At 58.4% G+C, this 21,203-nt stretch overlaps 2 protein-coding genes across 3 annotated transcripts; both read right to left on the reverse strand.

The window, feature by feature from the left end:
* Positions 1 to 737: 737 nt before the first annotated feature.
* On the reverse strand, positions 738 to 1,430 carry DNAJB8 (DnaJ heat shock protein family (Hsp40) member B8; the record flags this gene model as incomplete). The annotated part of the gene is made up of 1 exon (XM_080718216.1): positions 738 to 1,430. One exon carries the CDS (start codon positions 1,428 to 1,430, stop codon positions 738 to 740), a length of 693 nt encoding a protein of 230 aa, XP_080574342.1.
* A 9,272-nt stretch (positions 1,431 to 10,702) lies between these two features.
* On the reverse strand, positions 10,703 to 19,856 carry GATA2 (GATA binding protein 2; the record flags this gene model as incomplete). 2 transcript variants are annotated; one of them, XM_080718088.1, is made up of 5 exons in its annotated part: positions 10,703 to 11,002; positions 13,463 to 13,546; positions 16,502 to 16,647; positions 18,906 to 19,538; positions 19,634 to 19,856. In XM_080718088.1, 5 exons carry the CDS (start codon positions 19,854 to 19,856, stop codon positions 10,703 to 10,705), a joined length of 1,386 nt encoding a protein of 461 aa, XP_080574214.1. The 2 variants fall into 2 exon arrangements, with proteins under 2 accessions (XP_080574214.1, XP_080574213.1); XM_080718087.1 differs by having other exon boundaries at positions 13,463 to 13,588.
* Between the last annotated feature and the right edge of the window lie 1,347 nt (positions 19,857 to 21,203).

Genomic DNA, 21,203 nt, shown 5'->3' on the forward strand with positions numbered 1-21,203 from the left:
CACCGAGACTGGCACAATCGGCAGGTCAGGGGTCACAGGTCACAGGTCGACGCAGTCTGGGCTTTGATAAAGTTAGACTCATATCAGGACGGGGCTGGGCAAGGCCCAGGCTGCCCCGGGGGCTCTTGGCCAAGCACCCAAGGAGACTTTGCCGGTCTGGGGGTGTCAGGGGAGGGGTCCCCGGGAAAAGCGCCCCATTCCTGCTTCCGAAAATGGGACTGAAGTACCCCCTGACCGGGGCCCGGGACCTGGGAGGCTGAGACGGGAGGAGCGCAGGGTCGAGGCCAGCTTAGTGAGACCCTCAACAACGTAGCAAAATCCTGTTCCAAAGTCAGATCTCAAGCCGGCCGTGGTGGCACGTACGTGGGGTCCCGGTACATGGGAGGTTGGGACGGGAGGGTCTCGGATGGGAAGCCAGCCTCAGCAACTTAGGGAGCCTGGCGGCAACTTAGCAAGAACCTGTTTCCAAATAAAAATAGGCTGGGGTGTGCCTCAGAGGCCCCAGGTCCAGCCCCAGCCTATAATCCCAAGACTTGGGAGGCCGAGACAGGAGGTTCGGGAGGTTGGAGGCCACCCTCGGCAATTTACAGATCTCCTGGCGCAAAATAATAAACACAGCAGGGCTGGGGTGTCGCTCGGGGGCAGGACGGCCTGGGTGCCATCCCCGGCGGTACCCAGGACAAAACCGACGGCGGCAGGAGCTCACGCGGGGGTTTATTGGCGGGGCCGCGGGGCGCTCACTTGCTGTCCACCCTCTTGAGCTGTTCCTTGCCGTTGACGGTGACGGAGCGGAGCCGCCCGTCCTCCTCCACCTCCACGCGCTCCTGGCCGTTCTCCACGATGCGCTTGGTGGTCACCTTGCGGCCGTTCACGATCTCGGTGGAGGACATCACCGACTTGAAGGCCGAGCCGCCGGGGCCCGAGCCGGAGAACGAGGTGGAGGAGAAGCTGGCGTGGCTGCCCGCGCGGCCCAGCGCGTCGAAGGCGGAGAAGGCCTCGGCGAAGGCGGGCAGCTCCCCGAAGCCGGCCGAGAAGGCCCCGCGCAGCCCGTGGCCCCGGGCGCGCTCCCCACCAAACTGATTGTCCCAGAAGTCGAAGGAGAAGGGGTCCAGGCCCCCGAAAAACTCCCGGAAGATGTCCTCGGGGTTGCGGAACGTGTAGCCCCCCTCGAAGGGGCTGCCATGAGGGCTGCTGGCCCCGCCGCCGGCTCGCCAGCCGTCACAGCCGCCCCGGTCGTACAGCGCCCGCTTCTTGGCGTCCGACAGGACCTCGTAGGCCTCGGACACCTGTTTGAACTTCTTCTCGGCCTCCTCCTTGTTGTCGGGGTTCTTGTCCGGGTGCCAGCGCAAAGCCAGCTTGCGGTAGGCTTTCTTGATGTCCTCGGAGGAGGCGCTGGACTGGACGCCCAGAACCTGGTAATAGTTGGCCATTCCCAGGATGAGCCAGGTGTCAGCAGGTGAAGGGAGATGAAGGCAGCCCTCGGGGCTGGGGTGGGAACGATGGCCCGGAGGCTACGGGGTGCGGCTGGCTGGCTGGCGGGGTGGGGGGCCCTGTCTGGGACTGGCTGGCTCCGGGCTAGGCTGTGCCCGGCCAAGTTAGCTTTTCATAGTACCAGGGCGGGCGGGGACAGCCGGGCCTCCACTGGCAGGGGGAGGGGGAGGGAAGGGACTCTGGCTGTGAGGCCAGGCGGCCACTGCCCTTCAGCGCTCGGCCAGAGCCCCTTTATGACATCAGCTTCCGGGCGTGGCAAACCCCCTCCTCTGGCCCTGGCCAGGCAAAGCCTGCCTCCCCTGCGTTGAGGCCGGCCTCCGTGGAGGCCCCGGCAGTCCTGCGGCTGCATTCCTGAAAGACCACAGAGCCAGGCAGGCCAGCCCTGGGTCCCGGATCCTAGAAGCCCAGAAGGTTGATGTCCAGGCCAGCGGAGGGGCTCAAACCGCAGGGCTGCGGGACAGAGAGTCTCTGCCCCGCTCAGCAGTGTCCGCACAAACGCGGGGCTTCGTCCAAGGGCTTAGCTGCGATCCGGGTATTTGCTGAATGGATGGGGCTCAGAACCCGGCAGCCCAGGCTCCAGGCACCTCAGCAGGTCGTCATGGGAGAGGGACGCGCGGCCCGGCTCTCAGGCTTTGGTAGACAGGAAATTGCCATTACTGTGTGTGAGGTATTTTTTGCGGTCCTGGGGATGAAACCCCGGGGCGTTCTACCACCAAGCAACATCCCCGGCTCTATTTTTTTATCCTTTATTTGGGAACAGGGTCTCACTAAGTTGCAGAGGGCCTCGCTGAGGCCCTGTTTCAAATTTAAAAGAATAAAAAATAGGGCAGGGGGTGTAGCTCAGGGGTCAAATGCCCCTGGGTTCCATCCCCGGACCCGCAAAAAAAGAAAAAAAGAAAAGAACAAGAAACAGGATCTTGCTAAGTTGCCGAAGGACCTATTAAGTCATGAGGTTGCTTGGGAACGCAGATCCTCCTGTCTCAGCTTCCCAGATACAGCAATTCCAGGCATGTGCCGCCGCACCCAGTTCGGACAGCAAACTACAATGGCATTCCACTCAATTCTAGTAAGAAAAAGATAAGCAGTGGCCCACGCTCGTCATCCCAGCATTCGGGAGGCCGAGACGGGAGGATCGCGGTTCGCGGACAGCCTCGGCTACTTAGTGAGGCCCTCGGCAACTCAGTGAGACCCTCTTTCAAAATAAAGAATAAAAAATAGGGCTAAGGCTGTAGTTTAGAGGTAGAAGGCCCCTGGGTTCCATCCCCAGACCCGCAAATAAATAAATATAAATAAATAAGTAAGCACAGTCAGGAACTAGTGCAGAGAGTTCAGCTGTGGCCCTAAAAGATACATTTCTACCCTAACCCTGAATTTTTTTTTTTTTTTTTTTTTTTTTTTTTTTGGTGGTACTGGGGTTCCTGGAAGCCCTTCTACCTCCGGGCTACACTCCCAGACCTATTTTTCCATTTTTATTTGGAAACAGGGTCTCCTAAGCCAGCGCGGCGGCTGGCTTCGAACCTCCGCGATCCTCCTGTCTCAGCCTCCCAAGCGCGGGGATGACAAGCGTGCGCCACCGCGCCCGGCATGATTTTTCTTTTTTATTGTGGTACTGAGGATTGAATCCAGGAGCATTTGACCTCCGAACTTCACCCCCAGATCTTTTTCTTTTGAAATAGGGTCTTTGTAAATTGTAGAAGCTGGCCTGGCACCTGCGATCCTCCTGTCTCGGCCTCCTAAGTACTGGGATGCCAGTCGCGCACCACCAGGCATGACTACCCCTGGAAGTTCTGAACACCATCTTACTCGGGGAAAAGTCTTTGTGGATATGACAAAGCAAAGACTCTAAAGAGTTGAGATTATCCTGGATTATCTGGGGAGCCCTAAATCCAGTGTGCTAGTAAGAAATACAGAGAGCCAGGCACGCTGGCTCATGCCTGGAATCTCAGCTCTTGAGAGGCTGAGACAGGAGGATTGCAGAGTCGAGGCCAACCTCAGAAATTTAGCAAGACCCTGTTTCAAAATGAAAAATAAAAAAAGTTTTTTGGTGATCCTGGGGGTGAGGCTTTCTACCTCCAGGCTACACTCCCAGACCTATATTTTATTTTATTTGGAAACAGGGTCTCACTAAGTTGCCGAGAGCCTCACTCAGTAGCCGAGGCTGGCTTCGAACCTGCGCGATCCTCCTGTCTCAGCCTCCCAGGTGCGGGGATGACAAGCGTGCGCCACCACGCCCGGCTCCCTTTTTATTTTGAAATAGGTTCTCACTAATTGGCCGAGGGTCTCACTAAGTTTTAGAGGCAGGCCTCGAACCTGCCATTCCTCCTGTCTCTGCCTTCCAGGTACTGAGATGATGGCGCGCACCTCCGCACCCGGCTTGGGCCTGACTCTCACCAGCGGAAGGCGAACCCCTTCCTCTTGGCAGGGCTTCCTCTCTGAAGGGCCAGCTCTGCCCCCGTTCTGATCCTGAGCCCCTAGTCCCAGGCCCACCCTAGAGCCCACCTTCAGCTGGGAAGAGAAGGGGCCTGCGTCCCCCAGGGACCTCAGACAGAAGACCCCAGCGCCAAAGCCCAGAGACGCCGGCAGGCCCAAGGTCACACAGCCGCCCGGCTGAGACAGGCGATTGGTATTCTGAGCAGCCGCGGGGCCCTCTCTGTCTCTGTAATTAATGGAGTGGCTTTTTAAAAGGATTCTAATCACCCCTGATCCTATCTCTTTATCACCAGCGTTCCAAATTAGATGATCCTGGCCGGCACTTGGGCTAATTCCCTGCAGCCCGGGCCAGGTCTGCCCGGCCAGATGGGCAGCAAGCGTCCTCACCCCGCGGGGTCCGCTGTCCCCTAACCGCGTTACCTCCAGGATGGATGGGTGACATCGAGAGATGGATGCGTCACCACGGGGTGACAGGTAAGTGTCAAGACTGTGTGGATGAGCCGGGCGCGGCGGCGCACGCTCCTCATCCCAGCACTCGGGAGGCCGAGACCGGAGGATCGCGGTTCGCGGACGGCCTCAGCTACTTAGCGAGGCCCTCTGCGACTCAGTGAGACCCGGTTTCAAAATAAAGAATAAAAAAATAGGGCAGGGGGTGTAGTTCGGAGGTCGAATGCCCCTGGGTTCCATCCCCAGACCCGCAAAATTAAAAATAAATAAATAAAAAAAAAGAAAAGAAGGCTGGGAGTGTAGCTGGAGGTCGAATGTCCTTGGGTTCAATCCCCAGCCACAAAGGAAAACACAGCACACATCACTGGTGGCCCCTGAGCTCCCAGCCTCCCCCCATCCCGTTAGGGAGCCCCGCCCCTCCCCGCCCAGCCCTCTGCTGCCTGGAGCCCCTGGGCAGAGGCCCTGGGTTCCAACCGGAGGCCTGAGCCCCGAGCCTGCACACCCACCGCCTCGGCAGCTTCTGGGATGAGCGCTTCCTGGGTCCTCTGGAAAGAGTGTGGAGCAGAAGGAAGCTTAAGGGACTTTCAAAGTCAAAGCTCTGCGAGCGTGCACGCGTCCACGCTGGGAATATCCAGCCGCTCTCCCAGGTACGTAGCCACCCACCCACCCACCCGTTCATACACACACACACCCATTCACCCAGTCATACATGAGGACATACACACACCCATCCATTCATCTACTCATCTGTCTGTCCATCCACCCACCCATCCAGCCATCTATCCACCCACCCATCCATCCATGCATCCATCCATCCATCCACCCACCCAACCAGCGCGTCTTGTAGGATCCGCCCAGTAGGCGCCATGGCGCACACCGGGCATCGCAGAACTGGGAGGCTGAGACAGGAGGATCACAGGTCCGAGGCCAGCCTCAGCAACGTAGCGAGACTCTGGGCAACTTTCGGTGAGACCCTGTTGCAAAATCAAAAGGGCTGGGGTGGAGCGCAGAGGCAGAACACCACATCCCCGGTACCACAGAACAAGCATCTTCCTGCAGATGTCGTCCCGGCGCCGTGGGTGCGCGGCTCAGGCCACAGCCCACCCCAGAACCCCCCACTTCCCACGCTGAACCCCGACCCCGTGGGAACCTGGGGAGGCGTGAGGTGAGCCAGGCCGGCCTGTATCCGCTACACCACGTCCCCCCTTCACTCTGCTTTATTTAGTTTAATGTATTTATTTATTTTTGTGGTACTGGGGGTGGAACCCAGGGGCTTTCTACCTCCAGGCTACACTCCCAGACCTATTTTCTATTTTATTTGGAAACAGGGTCTCACTGAGTTGCCGAGAGCCTCACCATGTAGCTGAGGCTGGCTTCGAACCTGCGCGATCCTCCTGTCTCCGCCTCCCAAGCGCGGGGATTCCAGCGTGCGCCACCGCGCCCTACCTTATTTTATCTTTAAAAGAAGAATCTCCAGCCGGGCGTGGTGGCGCACGCTTGTCATCCCCGCGCTTGGGAGGCGGAGACAGGAGGATCGCGCAGGTTCGAAGCCAGTCTCTCTGGCTTGAGAGACCCTGTTTCCAAATAAAATCTAAAATAGGTCTGGGAGTGTAGCCCGGAGGTAGAGGCCCCTGGGTTCCATCCCCAGTCCCACCAAAAAAAAAAAAAAAAAAAAGGATCCCCAAGCCCCATGGAACTCGAGTGAAACTGTCTCCGCTCATAAACTGACTGGGACCGGGCGCGGGCTCCAGGCTCCTGGCGGCCTGTCTCCTCTCTTGCCCCAGGTGTCCATCGGTCTCTGTGTCTGTGGAAGATGACAGCCATTCCTGCGACATTTTCCCCTGGGGCAGCCGAGGGACCCAGGGAGAAGCCTATTTCTCCTTCCTATCTTCTTAGAAGGTGACCAGAAGATGGGGCAAGCAAGGCCCCAAGGATGGCAAGAAGGAGCCAGGCACCGCGGCACACGCCTGCCTTAGTGAGACCCTGCGTCAGAAGAAAGGATCAGAAGGGCCGCGGCGGCGCGCGCTCGTCATCCCAGCCTTCAGGAGGCTGAGACCCGAGGATCGCGGTTCGCGGACAAACTCAGCTACTTAGCGAGGCCCTCTGCAACTCAGTGAGACCCTGTTTCCAAATAAAGAATAAAAGCCGGGCGCGGTGGCGCACGCTTGTCATCCCAGCATTCGGGAGGCTGAGACCGGAGGATCGCGGTTTGCGGACAGCCTCGGCTACTTAGTGAGGCTCTGCAACTTAGGGAGACCCTATTTCAAAATAAAGAATAAAAATAGGACAGGGGGTGGAGCTCGGAGGTCGAATGCCCCTGGGTTCCATCCCCAGTACCACAAAAAAAGAAAAAGAAAAAAACAAAGAAGGCCTGGGGGTGTCCATTGGAGGTAGCACCCCTGGATTCAATATTGGTCCAGCACCGTACACACACACACACACACACACACACACACACACACACACCCCTGGAAAGATTAGTTTTCTTTCTATGGAAAGTGGTCGAGAGAGGCCGGGCGGGCGGGAGGAAGGCCCAAGGCCCACCTGGGTGCAAATAAAAATACAAGGACCGGGCCCTCCCGCGCCTGGCACCAGCCAAGGGGAAGCGAGCCGGGCCCTGCCCTGCATTCGTTTCCACAGAACCCACACACCCAGCCTCGCCGCGCCGGGCAGGAGAGGTCACTGCTAGAGCTGATTTACTGAGGGGCGCTGTGATCCACGCCTCAGCTACACACAGTGCCACTTTAGTGTTTATTTTGGACTAGGGTCTCACTGAATTGCCGAGGGTCTTGCTAAATCGCTGAGACCGGCCTCCCACCCGCGGGCCTCCCGTGCCAGTCTTTCAAGCAGCGTAGGTGTCAGCAATCAGATGTGTCATTGATCGGGGCCATGGGTGGGATATCGGCGGCTCGGCGTGGCGATCGGTGTCTGATGACCAGACGTGTCGCTGGTCAGGAGCGTGGGTCATGGTAGCCGCTGTCCATGATGGCACCAAAGATGGCGGCCATCGGTGACTCAGTGATGGAGACGTCACAGGCCTGGTGAGTGTCTGGACGGGAGCCGGGGGCGCTGGGCAGCTCAGAAACAGCTGATAGCCTCTAGGAGGAAGTGGACGGTGTGGGGTCGGCTCAATCCTTGGATTTCACAGGAATCCCGAAAGAAACTTGGTTTTTTGCGGGTCTGGGGATGGAACCCAGGGCACTCTACCTCCGAGCTACACCCCCAGCCCTATTTTTTATTCTTTATTTGGAAACAGGGTTTTACTGGGTTGCAGAGGGCCTCGCTCAGTAGCTGAGGCTGTCCACGAACTGCGATCCTCCAGTCTTAGCCTCCCCAATGCTGGGATTATAAGCGTGCGCCACCATACCCAGACAGCCTCTGCAATTTAGCAAGGCCCTGTTTTAAAAAGTAAAAAGGAGCCGGGCGCGGTGACGCACGCTTGTCATCCCCGCGCTTGGGAGGCAGAGACAGGAGGATCGCGCAGGTTCGAAGCCAGCCGCGCGCGCTGGCTTAGGAGACCCTGTTTCCAAATAAAAATGTAAAAATAGGTCTTGCTTCCAGGAACCCCAGGACCACACAAAAAAAAAAAAATTAAAAAAATAAATAAAAAGTAAAAAGGTCCAGGCGTGGTGGCGCACGCTTGTCATCCCCGCACTTGGGAGGCAGAGACAGGAGGATGGCGCAGGTTCGAAGCCAGCCGCGCTGGTTTAAGAGACCCTGTTTCCAAATAAAAAAAATATATAAAATATGTCTGGGAGTATAGCACGGAGGTAGAAGGGCTTCCAGGAACCCCAGTACCATAAAAAAAAAAAAAGTAAAAAGGGCTGGGGGTGTAGTTCAGAGATACAGTATCCCTGGGCTCTCAATCCCCAGCAACACACACACACACACACACACACACACACACACACACACACACACACACACAGCAGGCACAGCTCTGGGAGTGTAGCCCGGAGGTAGAAGGGCTTCCAGGAACCCCAGTACCACCAAAAAAATAATAATAATAAATAAATAAACCAGGCACAGCAGCGCACACCTATAACCCCAGGGTTCGGAGGCAGAGACAGGATCTCAGGCTTGAGGCCAGCCTCAGCAATTCAGCAAAGCCTTGAGCAACTTAGTAAAACCCCGTTTCCAAATACAGAGTAAAATAGGGCTGCGGGTATAGCTTGGAGATGGAACGCCCCTGCGTTCAATTCCCAGCACCAAAGCAAAAACAAAAAACAAAAAAAAACACCCAAAAACCCAAGGGCCGTAGCCAAGACAGGCCCCGCCAGGCCCGGGAAGCAAGCGCCAGGCTAGAGCATTCACCAAAAGTATTTTATTATTTTTAGCTGTATTCACTTTAAAGGAATAGGAGGATAGCATACAATTTTTACAGACAATATATAAATGTTGTACATAATTAACAATAACTTAGTTCGATAATCCCAAATAAAAACAAGAAAAACAGAAAATACTGCCGATTCTTCTTCCTCGGTGGGTATTAGTACAAAATAAGTTACTTCCGGTTGGGGAGCACCCCGTGGCAACGATCCGCCACCCACAATGCACTTGGCCAATCCATCAGATCATCTTTCCGGGCCGGGGGCCCCTCGCCGGCTGCTGCACCCCGCCTCCACCGCGGACAGAATCTCAGCTCGGCTGTGTTTATGTACACCTGTACCTTGGAAGGATCTAGAAAGCCACAGGGGAACACGAGCCGGGAGCCTCCATGGCCAGAGCCGCCGGCTGCTGGGAGCTCCCCGTCCTCCCGGCTCCTGCTGGCCTTGGGCTGGCCCAGAACTTTTCCAGAAATAACCGCAAAGCTCCAACCTGGGTCTGTAGATTTTATTCCTTTTCATAGAATAACTGGACCCTCAAAAGAGGGAGGGGTTTTCTTTATTTCCTGGTGGTCCCGGGGATTGAACCAGGGGCATTCTACCCTCTGACCTTCGCCCCCAGCCCTTTTTATTTTTTGTTTTGAAACAAGGTCTCACACTAAGTTGCTGAGGGCTTCCTCAAGGTTGCCGAGGCTAGCCTCCTGTCTCAGCCTCCCAAGTACGGGGATCACAGGCCTCGGCCACTGCAACCTGCTCCAAGGAGTTTCAAAACGGCCTCTGGGCGAGCTCAGCCCCAGCAGTTCTGAATGTTTACGTATTTGTCGCAGAGGGGGTCGGGAGGGCATTCCGGGGTGAGCAGAAAGGGTTGTATTTACAGGGTCCATCTGGCGGCGGCGGGGCCTAGGAAGGACTCGGGTCACCCCAACTTTGTCCTCAAAGCCCAGGGAGTGCTGGGAGACGTTTCCCCTTTCAAGAAAGCGAGTTTCCTTCCTCTGACCCTGCCCTGGCCTGGGAATCTTTGCAGGACCGCCCCGCGATTGTCTCTGCCCTCCAGGGTAGGCCGGCCTGGCCAGGCTCCGCTCGCCCTCTGGCCCTGGCTCAGCCCGGCTCCGGCTCCGGCCGTCTCAGAGGAGACAGGGGTAGGAGCTGGGATTCCCGCCAATCGGTCCCCCGAACCCTGTCGGAAAGACTAAGGCCGGCCAGACCTCCCGACAGCCCGTCCTTGTTAGAAATGAGAGCAGGCTCTGGCTGTGGGGTGCACACCTGGTAACCAGGACCCAGGAGGCCGAGCCGGGAGCATCGCAGGACCGAGGCCCGTCAGCAACTTAGCGAGACCCCGTTTCAAAATGAAATAGGGCTGGGGGTGAATGCCCCTGGGTTCAATCCCCGGTAACAAAAGAAAACAAAGGAAGAGAGAAAAGAATTAAGAACAAAATAAATTGCTTTTGCCTTCTTTTTCCTTAAAAAAACAAAAACCAAAAAACCTGTGGTCCTGAGGATTGAACGCAGGGGCATTCTACCTCCAAGCTACACCCCCCAGCTCTATTTAATTTATTTTGTTATTGTTGTTTGACTGGGGGTGGAACCCAGGGGCATCGACCTCCGAGCTGCACCCCAGCCCTATTTTTTATTCTTTATTTGGAAACAGGGTCTCACTGAGTTGCAGAGGGCCTCGCTAAGCAGCTGAGGCTGTCTGTGAACTACGATCCTCCTTTCTCAGCCTCCCGGATGCTGGGATGACGAGCGTGGGCCACCATGGCCGGCTTGTTGTTCTGAAAGAGCCTCTCTTAGTTGCTGAGGGCCCCTCTTGGCTGCAGAGGCCGGCCTCTAACTCGCAATCCTCTGGTCTCAGCCTCCTGGGGACTGGGATCACAGGCGTCTTAGAAATGTGCGTCCCCCACAAGTGCCCCATCCGGCGCAGCTGGGACTTCTTCACAGTAATCCGCTCTGGCTGGCTCCGGCATGGGCGCACCCGCCTCGTCCACACCCGCATTCGCCCGTGTCCGTCCCTAGCCCATGGCGGTCACCATGCTGGACGGGTGGGGGTGGCCGAAGGACAGGCTGGAGGAGGGGTGCAGGGGCGTGGGGGTGGGCAGGATGTGTCCCGAGTGGCTGAAGGGCGGCAGGTGGCCCACGGGGGCCATGTGTCCGGCCAGGGCGGCGGCGCTGAAAGGGGGCGGCTTCTCCTGCATGCACTTGGACAGCTCCTCAAAGCACTCGGCCCCCTTCTTGCTCTTCTTGGACTTATTGGACATCTTGCGGTTGCGTGTCTGAATCCCCTCCTTCTTCATGGTCAGTGGCCTGTTCACCTGGGGGCGAGGCCAAGCCTTCAGGGACTGCGCCCCCCAACCCGGCCCGGGGGGTGGGGGGTGGGCTCCGCGGGGGACCTGATGCATTCAGAACGGCTTGGCAGGACTTATGTTCATTCTACACTACAGTTATATAATTACCTGAGCCCGGTGTTGTGCACCTGTAATCCTAGTACAGAGGAGGCTGAGACAGGAGGATCGCAGGCTTGAGGCCAGCCCCAGCTACTTGGTGACAGTCTCAGCAGCCTAGCAAGACTATTTCAAATTTAAAACACAAAAAATGGCCGGGCCGGGCGTGGTGGCGCACGCTTGTCATCCCAGCATTCGGGAGGCCGATACCTGGAGGATCGCGGTTCGCGGACAGCCTCAGCTACTTAGCGAGGCCCTCTGCAACTCAGTGAGACCCGGTTTCCAAATAAAGAATAAAAAATAGGGCAGGGGGTGTAGCTCGGAGATCGAATGCCCCTGGGTTCCATCCCCAGACCCGCAACAAACAAACAAACACCAGGGCTGGGACTGTAGCTCAGAGGTAAATACCCCAGGTTCCATCCCTGGCACCAGGGATGGAATTTTATATGTATATAAAATTAAGTTATAATTTTAGAAGTATTAAATGTAATTACTATATTAAAACCAATATATTAAATGTGACCAATTTATTAAAATATAATTTAAATATATAAAATACTCATATATGCATATATATGGTATCGGGGACTGAACCCAGAGATGTTCTACCTCTGAGCTATACACCCAACCTTATTTTTTCTCTTCTTTTTCTTTTTGGTTCCAGGAGCGCTGAACAAACCCAGGGCCTTCTACCTCAGAGCTACACCCCCGACTGCTCTATTTTATTTTTAAATTTTGAAACAGAGTCCCACTAAGTTGCAGAGGGCCTCGCTGAGGCCCTGAGGCTGGCCACGAACCTTCGCTCCTCGGCCTCCCAAGTCCTGGGATTCCAAGCGTGGGCCACCACGCCCAGTTCTTTTTTATTATTATTTATTTTGTGGCACTGAGGATTGAACCCAGGCATGTTCTACCTCTGAGTCACACGCCCAACCCTTTTTAGTTTTTATTCTGAAACAGGGCCTCAGTACAGTGCCGAGGCTGGCCTCGAAACTGCGACCCTCGTCCTCCCGTCTCAGCCTCCCAAGTCGGCAGGCAAGCGCTCCCACGCCTGGCCCTTGGTTTTCTTTTGGGGACAGCAGTGGGGATGGAAGCCAGGGCCGCACACGTACTAGGCAAGCACTACCACGGAGCTATCTATGACCCCGAGACCTGGACAAACCTCCAGGACCGCCAAAGTCCCCTTAAACCAGCACCGGGCCTCCAAAGCTGGCCTCGCGGGGGCCGGGCTCCCTAGCAAGTCCTTAAGCGAACACTGCCACACCCAGGCGCCAACGCCCTCCCTGCCCAAACTTTATTTACTAGTGTTACTGTTATTTGGGTGCTGAGGCCTGAACCCCAGGGGCATTCTCCCGCTAAGCTATACCCCACCCCTGTTTTTATTTTGAAAGAGTCTCACTAAGGTGCTGAGGAGCTTAGTAAATTGTCCAGGCTTGGCCGGATCCTGTGATCCTGCGGTCTCAGCCTCTAGTACTGGGATTACAAGCCAGGCTGGGCCCCGGCCTTCTAAGTCCTGCAAGGAGATGGACTTCAGTTTGTAACGAGATGCGGGGCCTCCCTCGATCAGGGCCTTCCTCCTCCTCCCTCTTTTTTTTTTGTTTATTTTTGTTTTTTGCGGTACTGGGAATGGAACCCAGGAGCATTGTATCCCGGAGCTGCACTCCCAGCCCCTGCCCTGTTTTTTATTCTTTATTTTGAAACAGGGTCTCACTGAGTTGCAAAGGGCCTCACTAGGTAGCTGAGGCTGGCCGCGAACCCGTGATCCTCCCGTCTCAGCCTCCCGAATGCTGGGATGACAAGCGTGCCCACCACGCCCGGCCCTCTGTTTTTATTTTGTCACTGGGGATTGAACCCTGCAAGCCACGTCTAGCCCTTTTTTTCTTTTCTTTCTTTCCTCTTTCTTTCTCTTTTCTTTTCTTTCTTTTTTTTTTTAGTACTGGGGATGGAACCCAGGGGCATTCAACCTCTGAGCTCCACCCCCAGCCCTATTTTTTATTATTTATTTTGAAACAGGGTCTCACTGAATTGCAAAGGGCCTCACTAGGTAGCCGAGGCTGTCTGCGAACCGCGATCCTCCCGTCTCAGCCTCCCGAATGCTGGGATGACAAGCGTCCCACCCGGGGAAGCAGTCTCACTAAATGGCTGAGAGTCCCACCAGGTGTCTGAGGCTGGCCTCCAGCCTGCAATCCTCCCATCTCAGTCTCCCAAGAGCTGGGATTCCAGGCTCGCCGCTGCCTCTTCTGGGAAGCCCTCCCGGTGGGCGGCTTCCCCAGCCCAGCAGCTGGGTCCCGCCCCGGCCAGGCAGTCCCCAGGGAGGGCGGGAGGGGCACTTACATTGTGTAGTTTGTAGTAAAGACCACAGGCGTTGCAGACCGGGTCCCCGTTGGCGTTCCGGCGCCATAAGGTGGTGGTTGTCGTCTGACAATTAGCACAGCAAGTGCCCGCTCTCCTGGCGGCCGACTGGGAGGGGAGGGAGGCGGTCAGCTGGCTGACCCCGCCGCCCTGGCTCGACCTCCGCAGCCCCAGGCCTCGGGAATCAGCTCCCAAGAACTCCAGGAGCCCCGGGGATAAGGAGCGCCCTCTCCCTCTCTCCCTCCCTCCCTCCAGGGTGCCCAGGAGTCCAGCAACCTGACCACACAGGGAAACTGAGGTCTCAGCAAGGGCCTTCCGGAGCGCAGGGTCCTGGGTGGCTGGGCCTCTCTGCGCCTGGTTCAGGCTGAGGGGGCCCCACTATCCAGGGGCCTTTTTTTCCCCCTTGGTGCTGGGGGTGGAAGCCAGGGGCTTTCTACCTCTGGGCTGCACTCCCAGACCTATTTTCTATTTTATTTGGAAACAGGGTCTCACTAAGTTGCCGAGAGCCTCACTCAGTAGCCGAGGCTGGCTTCGAACCCGCGCGGTCCTCCCGTCTCAGTCCAGGGGGCAGTACGGAAGACGGAACCCAAGAGCATTCCATGGCTGAGCCCTTTTAATTTTTACTTATGTATTTATTTTGGTACTTGGGGACTGAACCCAGGAGCATTCTACCTCTGAACTGCGTAAGCTCCCAGCCCTTCTTATTTATATATTTACTCTTCTTTAACGGGTTTTAGTTTTTTTGGTACTGGGAATTGAACCCAGGTGCAGTCTACCTCTCAGCTACATGCCCAGCCTCTTTTAAAAATGTTTTTAAGCCGGGCGTGGCGGCGCCCGCTTGTCATCCCCGCTCTTGGCTCTTGGGAGGCGGAGACAGGAGGATCGCGCAGGTTTGAAGCCGGCCGTACCAGCTGGCTTAGGAGACCCTGTTTCCAAATAAAAATGTAAAAATAGATCTGGGAGTGTAGCCCAGAGGTAGAAGGGCTTCCAGGAACCCCAGTACCACCAAATAAATAAATAAATAAATAAATAAATAAATAAATAAATAAATAAAATGTTTTTAAACTTGTGGCACATGCTTGTAATCCCGGCATGCGGAGGATCCCGGTTCGCGGCCAGCCTCGGCTACTTAGTGAGGCCCTGTGCAACTCAGTGAGACCCGGTTTCAAATATAAAGAATAAAACATAGGGCAGGGGGTGTAGCCCAGAGGTCGAATCCCCCTGGGTTCCATTCTCAGACCCACAGAAAAAAAAGTTTTTATTTTGAAACAGAGTCTCACTAAGTCGGCCAAGCATCTGTCCAAGTCGCCAAGGCCAACCCCAAACCTGCGATCCTCCTGTCTCAGCCTCCCAGGTACTGGGACTGGGGACATCGGCCAACAAGCTGGTATTGAATTCTGCTGCACTTTTATATATATATATATATATATATATATATATATATATATATATACTAGGGACTGAATCCAAGGGCGTTCTACCTCTGAGGTACATCCCCAGCCCTTTGCGTTTTTTGTTATTATTTTTTTTTAAGTTGGAAAGAGGGTCTCCCTTAAGTCACTGAGGGCCTCACGATTGCCAAGGCCGCCCTCCAACCTGTGACCCCTCTGTCTCAGCCCCTGAGTCCCGGGCTTACTGGACACACCGCCTCCCCGCTCAGTTAAATTTTACCGTGCTCCAGTTCGCATTCCTGGAGCACACGTGGCCAGAGGCTCCGACCCGGGGCAGGAGAGAGAAAAGACATTTCCATCTGTGGAGCTGGTCCATCTATCCAGCCCCCATCGCTAAGACCCGAGTTCTCACCGGCCGGGCGCCCCGCCCGTCTCTCCTCCCCGTCCCTCCGGAAATGCCTGGCCCCGGTGGGGTCCGCGGACGACCGGCTGATCCCTGGGGATCCGGCCGAAGTCGCCAGAGACCTGGCAGATTCTGGCAGCCACCAGACCCGCAGAAATAGATCAAGTCTCCCCCGTAAACATCCCCGAGGACCCCAGGCAGCCCGGAGCGGTGAAAGGCCGGCCCGGCGGGCTGGAGTCCGGAGGGACCACCGGGAATCCACCCGGGCCGTCCCACCCTGCCCTGGCTCCGGGGAAGACGCCCCCAAGCCTGCCGAGCGATCGAGGCGGGCCTCATAAATCACTTCGCCCTGAAAAAAAATCTATTTATTATTCTTAGCATTTTACGCATTATTTGCAGAGCGGAGGGGATTCAAAATTTCAAAACAGCCAGCGAGAGGCAGGCCTGAGCCGAGGAGGCGCTCTTAAACCCTCGCCGAGTCCGGAAACAGATACGCCAAGTTTCCTTATCTGCCGCTGCAGACGTCCGGATAGGAAACTCTAGCGGGATAGCCGAAAGGGCATTTTTTTTTAAATCACTCAAATGAAAATACACAGTATAGGTGACTCCATGGAAAAAATAATACAGGGCAGGTCTTTTTTTTTTTTTCTCGGTGGCTGGTGTGTGTTTTATTTAAATAAGCGGGGTAGATTGTGAGTGGAAGAGTCACGGAGGGGTGCCCAGCTCCCCAACACGGGACAAACTACCCCAGGCACTATATTGTATTATCAATTTTTAAGAAACTGAGGGTTGAACCCAGAGGTAGTCTACCCCTATTTTTTTTTTTTTTTTTGAAACAAGGTCTCACTAAGCTGCCTTGGGGCTCACTACGACATTGCTGGGGCTGGCCTCGAACCCGCTATCCTAACGTCCTAACCTCCCAAGTACTGAGATTACAGGCGTGCATCTCCGGGATGCTCTCACTAAGTTGCTAGAGGCTGGCCTCTACCCTGTAATCCTTTGGTCTCAGCCTCCCAGGAACTGCAGTAGGAGGGAGAGGTAAGCCCAACTGATCCCCCCAGATGATTTTAATAATAAAGAGAATTTCGTGCGGCTCTGTATTGGAGGAGGGTTGTTGTTTGGGGGGCTCTGCTCTAACTAGCGGCTCCACTCGCTCCGTCGCAGCTCCCTGCAGCCCGCCAGCCCTGTGAAGACCTCTCCCCGCTCCCTCCCGGCGCCAGCTCCTACCAGCCTCCGCTTGGGTTTGATGAGCGGCCGGTTCTGCCCGTTCATCTTGTGGTAGAGACCGCAGGCGTTACACAGGTAGTGGCCGGTGCCGTCCCGCCGCCACAGAGGGGTCGCCGTGGCCCCGCAGTTGACGCACTCGCGGCCTTCTGTGGGGAGACAGAGAAGGTCCGGCTGAGCGAGCAGGCCCGAGCCGGCGCCCAGGAACCCTCTCCCTCCGGGAAGGTGAGCGGCGGGGAATCCTGTCCCTCCGTGGAAGAGGGGCCAGACACTTTTTTTTTTTTTTTTTTTTTTGGTATTAGGGATTGAACCCATGGACATCTACCATCTTTTTTCTTTCGAAATAAAAAAGACCCCAGATCTCCTTTTTTTAATTCTGAAACAGGGTCTCAGTAAGTTGCTGAGGCTGGCCTCCAATCTGGGCTCCTCCCATCTCAACCTTCCAAATACTGGGATTACAACCATGCCTGGCTGGGTCCAGAGGTTTTGAAGGCCAAATCCCCCACTTCCAATCCTGCCCAGGAGGATGGGAAAGGAAGGATAGTGCCTGCTAACAGCTCCAGGGATTCTCGGCTGACCCCAGCGAGGAGCCCCTGAGAGCTGGCTCTGCCCCCCAGGACCTTGCCCTCTCCCCTCCGCCCTGGGTCTCTTGCCCAAGCTGGACCGGCCATCTGTAGGTACTCCTCGCTCTGCCCTCGGGCCCCCCACTTCTTTCTCCCTTCCTGCCCAGGGTCCCAAATAAGACTTTCTCCCTAACTGTCTTTCCCACCCACCAAACCCCTAAGAATTCAGTCCTGGACATGGACTAATGTATAACTCTTTAAAATAGAAAAAAAAACAATCATCTCATTTTTAACTTATCTAGCTTTTTTTTTTTAATTTGAGCATTCTACCTGTGAGCTGCACCCCAGCCCTATCTCAGCCTCCCAAGCGCGCGCCACTGCGCCCGGGCTTTTTTTTTTTGGGGGGGGTTGTTTGTTTATTTGTTTGTTTGGTCAGTCCTTGTTGTCATAGTTTAAAAGGCCATCTGGAATTCAAATAAAACTCAGAACAATCTTGGGAGAAAAGATTAAGGAAAAGTAAGCCTGGTCCCGGCGGAGTGAGGAGCTCTGACTGAGCTCAAGGGGCGGGCGCCTGCGAGCCAGCCAGCGGCCCAGGAGATTCTTCCTGGCGTTTTTGTTTTGTTTTTGTGAGTCTGGGGATTGAACTCCGAGGCATTCTACCTCCAAGCTACACCCCTAACCCTTTCTAAGCGTTTGGTTTCGGAACGGGATCTCACTAGGTTGCTGAGAGCCCTGCTGACACTGGCTGCAAATCCTGGATCCTCCGAGCCTCACAATTACTGGGCCTGGCTTCTTCCTGATTTTGTGGGAATAAATTTGCCAATATATCCCAGCAAGAGAAGGAGGTTCCTGGGCTCAAAGTAAAAATCTATAAAATCTTCCCCTCAGCTGGGTGTGGTGGCGCACGCCTGTAATCCCAGTGCATGGGAGGCTGAGACAAGGAGGATCGCAGGTTTGAGGCCAGCCTCAGCAACTTGGCAAGATCCTGTTTCAAAATAAAAAAACAAAACTTTTTTTTAAAAAAAAAAAATAGGCCTGGGGTGTGTGTGGCTCAGAGGTAGAACACCCTTGGATTCAATCCACAGTAGCCAAACCAAATCAAACCAAACAGAAAATCCTCCCCCTTTCCAGCTCGGAGGAATGGAGAAGCCAGTGTAGACCCAGGAACCCAAGCCAGCTCAGAAGAGTTACTGCCCTGCGGCGGATTCCTGGACAAACCCAGCCGGGTCCAGCTCCCGCTGGCCAAGGGGGTGCGGGTGCCCGCAGCCTCGCCCGCCGGCCTGGCCACTCTAGCCGGAGGGGCAGGGGACAGGCATGCAGGAGGGGGAAAAACAGGTCCAAGGAGATCAGGGGCCAGCAGAATCCCAAGATCGGTCGGTCGGAGGGAGTTGGGGAACCAGATTCCTTTCCCTCGGAGCCGACGCTGGCCCACACCCTCACCCTAGCCGGCTCCCTCCCCCGGGGACTCCCGAGGTCACTTGGATTTCTAGAGTATTCTGGGAGGAGAAGGGTCAGATCCCACTTAGGGCTCTGCCCTGGCGGTGCCCAGACTTGGCTTGGGGGGTGCGCTGGGGGCACGCAGGAATGCCAGTTGGAGGCCGGCCTCAGCAATCTCTGAGGAGACTCTGGACAACTCAGGGAGACCCCCACTTCCAAACAGACACCGAAGAGGCTGGGAATGGCGCGGGCAGATAGAACACCCCCAGGCTCAGGGCCCTCTGAGGGGGGCGAAGACAGGGACCCAAGTTCCCGGGTGCCTTTCTTCTCCATCCTGGGACCCCCCCCTCCCGGGGACAGCTGCTGGGGTACCCGCCATGTCGGGAGGGGGCCGCCCCGGGCCTCACCTGAGCAGGAGCGGGCCTTGCTTCTGTGCTTCGGGGTGAAGCTGGAGGCCGGGCCCCCCAGGAAGCCGCCGGGGTGGAAGAGCCCCCCGCCGTAGTCGTGGGCGGCGGCGGCGGGCACGTAGGACGGGTAGGTGGGGATGGGGTGGTGCGTGGCGGGCTGGGCGGCCATGGTGGCCAGGCCGGGGCGCAGGGGGCTGCCGCTCTCCACCTTCATGCCCTCGGCCAGCGCCACCGGGTACTTGCCTCCGTCCTTGTCCTCCCCCCGCGCCGCGCCGCCCCCCGCCGAGGACGAGGCGGGCGAGGCGGCCCCGGGGTCGGGGGACACCTCCTTGGGGGGCGTGGGCGGGAAGCCGAAGAGGTGGGCGCCCGAGTGGGCGGCGGCGGGGGCCAGGGGGGCCACGGAGCCGCCGCCGCCGCCGCCCCCGCCGCCCCCGGCCGCCGCGGGGTACACCGAGAGGGCGCCCCCGGGGCCCGCGCCGGCCGGGGGGTGCAGCGGCGCCTTGGGGAAGGGGCCCACGGCCCAGGGGTTGTGGTGGTGCGCCGCGGACAGCGCCGCCTTGCCGCCGTCCAGCCAGGGCAGGCCGGGGCTGGGCAGCAGGTGCGGCCGGCACATCTGCCCGCCGGCCAGGCGCGCTGCGGAGAGAGGGGGCGGTCAGCGCGGCCGGCGCCCGGGACCCCGCGCCCGGGACCCCGCGCCCGGGACCCCGCGCCCGGGACCCCGCACCCACCGTGCGCCGGGCCGTAGGACACGCGCGCGCGGTGCGCGGGGCCGGCGTAGTAGGGGCCCTGCGAGTCCAGGTGGTTGAAGAAGACGTCCACCTCGTCGGGGGGCAGCAGCTGCGCGGGGTCCATGTAGCCGGGGCCCAGGCCGGGGTGCTGCGCGTCGGGGTGCTGCGCGTTCAGCACGGCGGGGTGCGCCACCCAGCGCGGCTGCTCGGGCGCCACCTCCATGGCCGGCGCCGCGGGCCCCCCCGCACTCACGGCCGGCCGGCCGGGCGCTCGCGGGCCGGGGGCCGGCTCCGGCCGCCGCGCATCCTCGGCCGCGGCGCCAGCTCGGGCTCCGGCTCCGCACAGACATGCCGCGGGGGCCGCGCGCGCCTAAGAGGCCGGCGCCGGCCAATCAGCGCCGCGCGCCGCCCGGCCCCCGCCCCCGATTGGCTGCCCGGGCCGCGGGCCGCGCGCGGGCGGGGCCCTCCCCGCGCCCTCGAGACGCCCCCTGCGGGATCCGAACCCGCGGCCCGGCCCTTCCCAGGCCGGGGCCAGCCCGCCCGCGCGCCGGCCGCGGAGCCCCCACCCCACCCCGGGCCTCGCGGTGGCCCCGGCGGCGGCGGCGGGGGGGGGGGACCGGCCCTCCCCGGGCGTGGCCAGCGCGGACACCCGGCCGGACCGCCCCTGGCGAGGCGGTGCAGACCCGGACTGGCGCCAGCGCGGGCTGGGAGAAGACGCCCCCGGGCAGAAAAAGGTTTTGTTATTTTCCTCCCCCCCCCCCGGGCGTCCCCCCCCTTCCCCCGAGGCGGCCCCTGGGGAGGGAGGCCTGGGCCCCGGGGTGCCCCGAGTCACCCCGAATTGCCGCCCGGGACGGCCGGCCCCGGTGCCCAGCTCCTGGCCGCCCCCTCGGTCCAGGGAAGAGAGACCCCGGGGCCCCGCGCCGGGCGACCCCTCCCCGGGGCCCGGGCAGGTGCGGGTGATGGAGGGGACCCCCCCCCGGCTGCCGCGGTCCCCCGGGTGGGACCGGCCGGGGAGGGCGGGGGTCCGCGCTGGGGGAGGGGCGCGGGACTGACACCCGGTAATTGGGTAACTGGACGCGGCTTCTCCGGCCCGCGGCCCCGCCACCGCGACGCCGGGCCCCTGACGTCACCCGATTCGCCAGGAAATGAACTTTTTAATCATCGGAGGAGGGAGGAAAAGCGTCCGCTCCCCTCGGCTCGGGCCCCGGCTCCGGGCAGCACAGGCCAGCCTCCGGCCCAGGGCGCAGGTAAAGGCCGAGCCAGGAGGGCCCGGGGCGCTGCCGGGCTGGGGACCCCGGCTGGGGGACGGCAGGTGAGTGGCCGCGGTGACCCAGGCCCGCGCCAGGCCGGGCCTCTAGCTCCTGGGACACTGGCCTCCCAGCTTCCCCACCCGCCGTGTAAACCAGACCGGAGCCCGGAGCCCCCCGGCCCTGCAGAGACACCCCAACACCCCAACCCGGCCCGCGGCATCATCGCCAGCCCGGGACTCCAGCGAAGCTTCACCCTGGCCGCGGTCGTAGGCGCCCGGAGCTCAGGAGACCAGGTAATTCTCCCTCTCCCCCTCCAGTGC

Source organism: Muscardinus avellanarius, assembly GCF_963383645.1.
Source record: "Muscardinus avellanarius genome assembly, chromosome: 22".
Classification (NCBI taxonomy): domain Eukaryota; kingdom Metazoa; phylum Chordata; class Mammalia; order Rodentia; family Gliridae; genus Muscardinus; species Muscardinus avellanarius.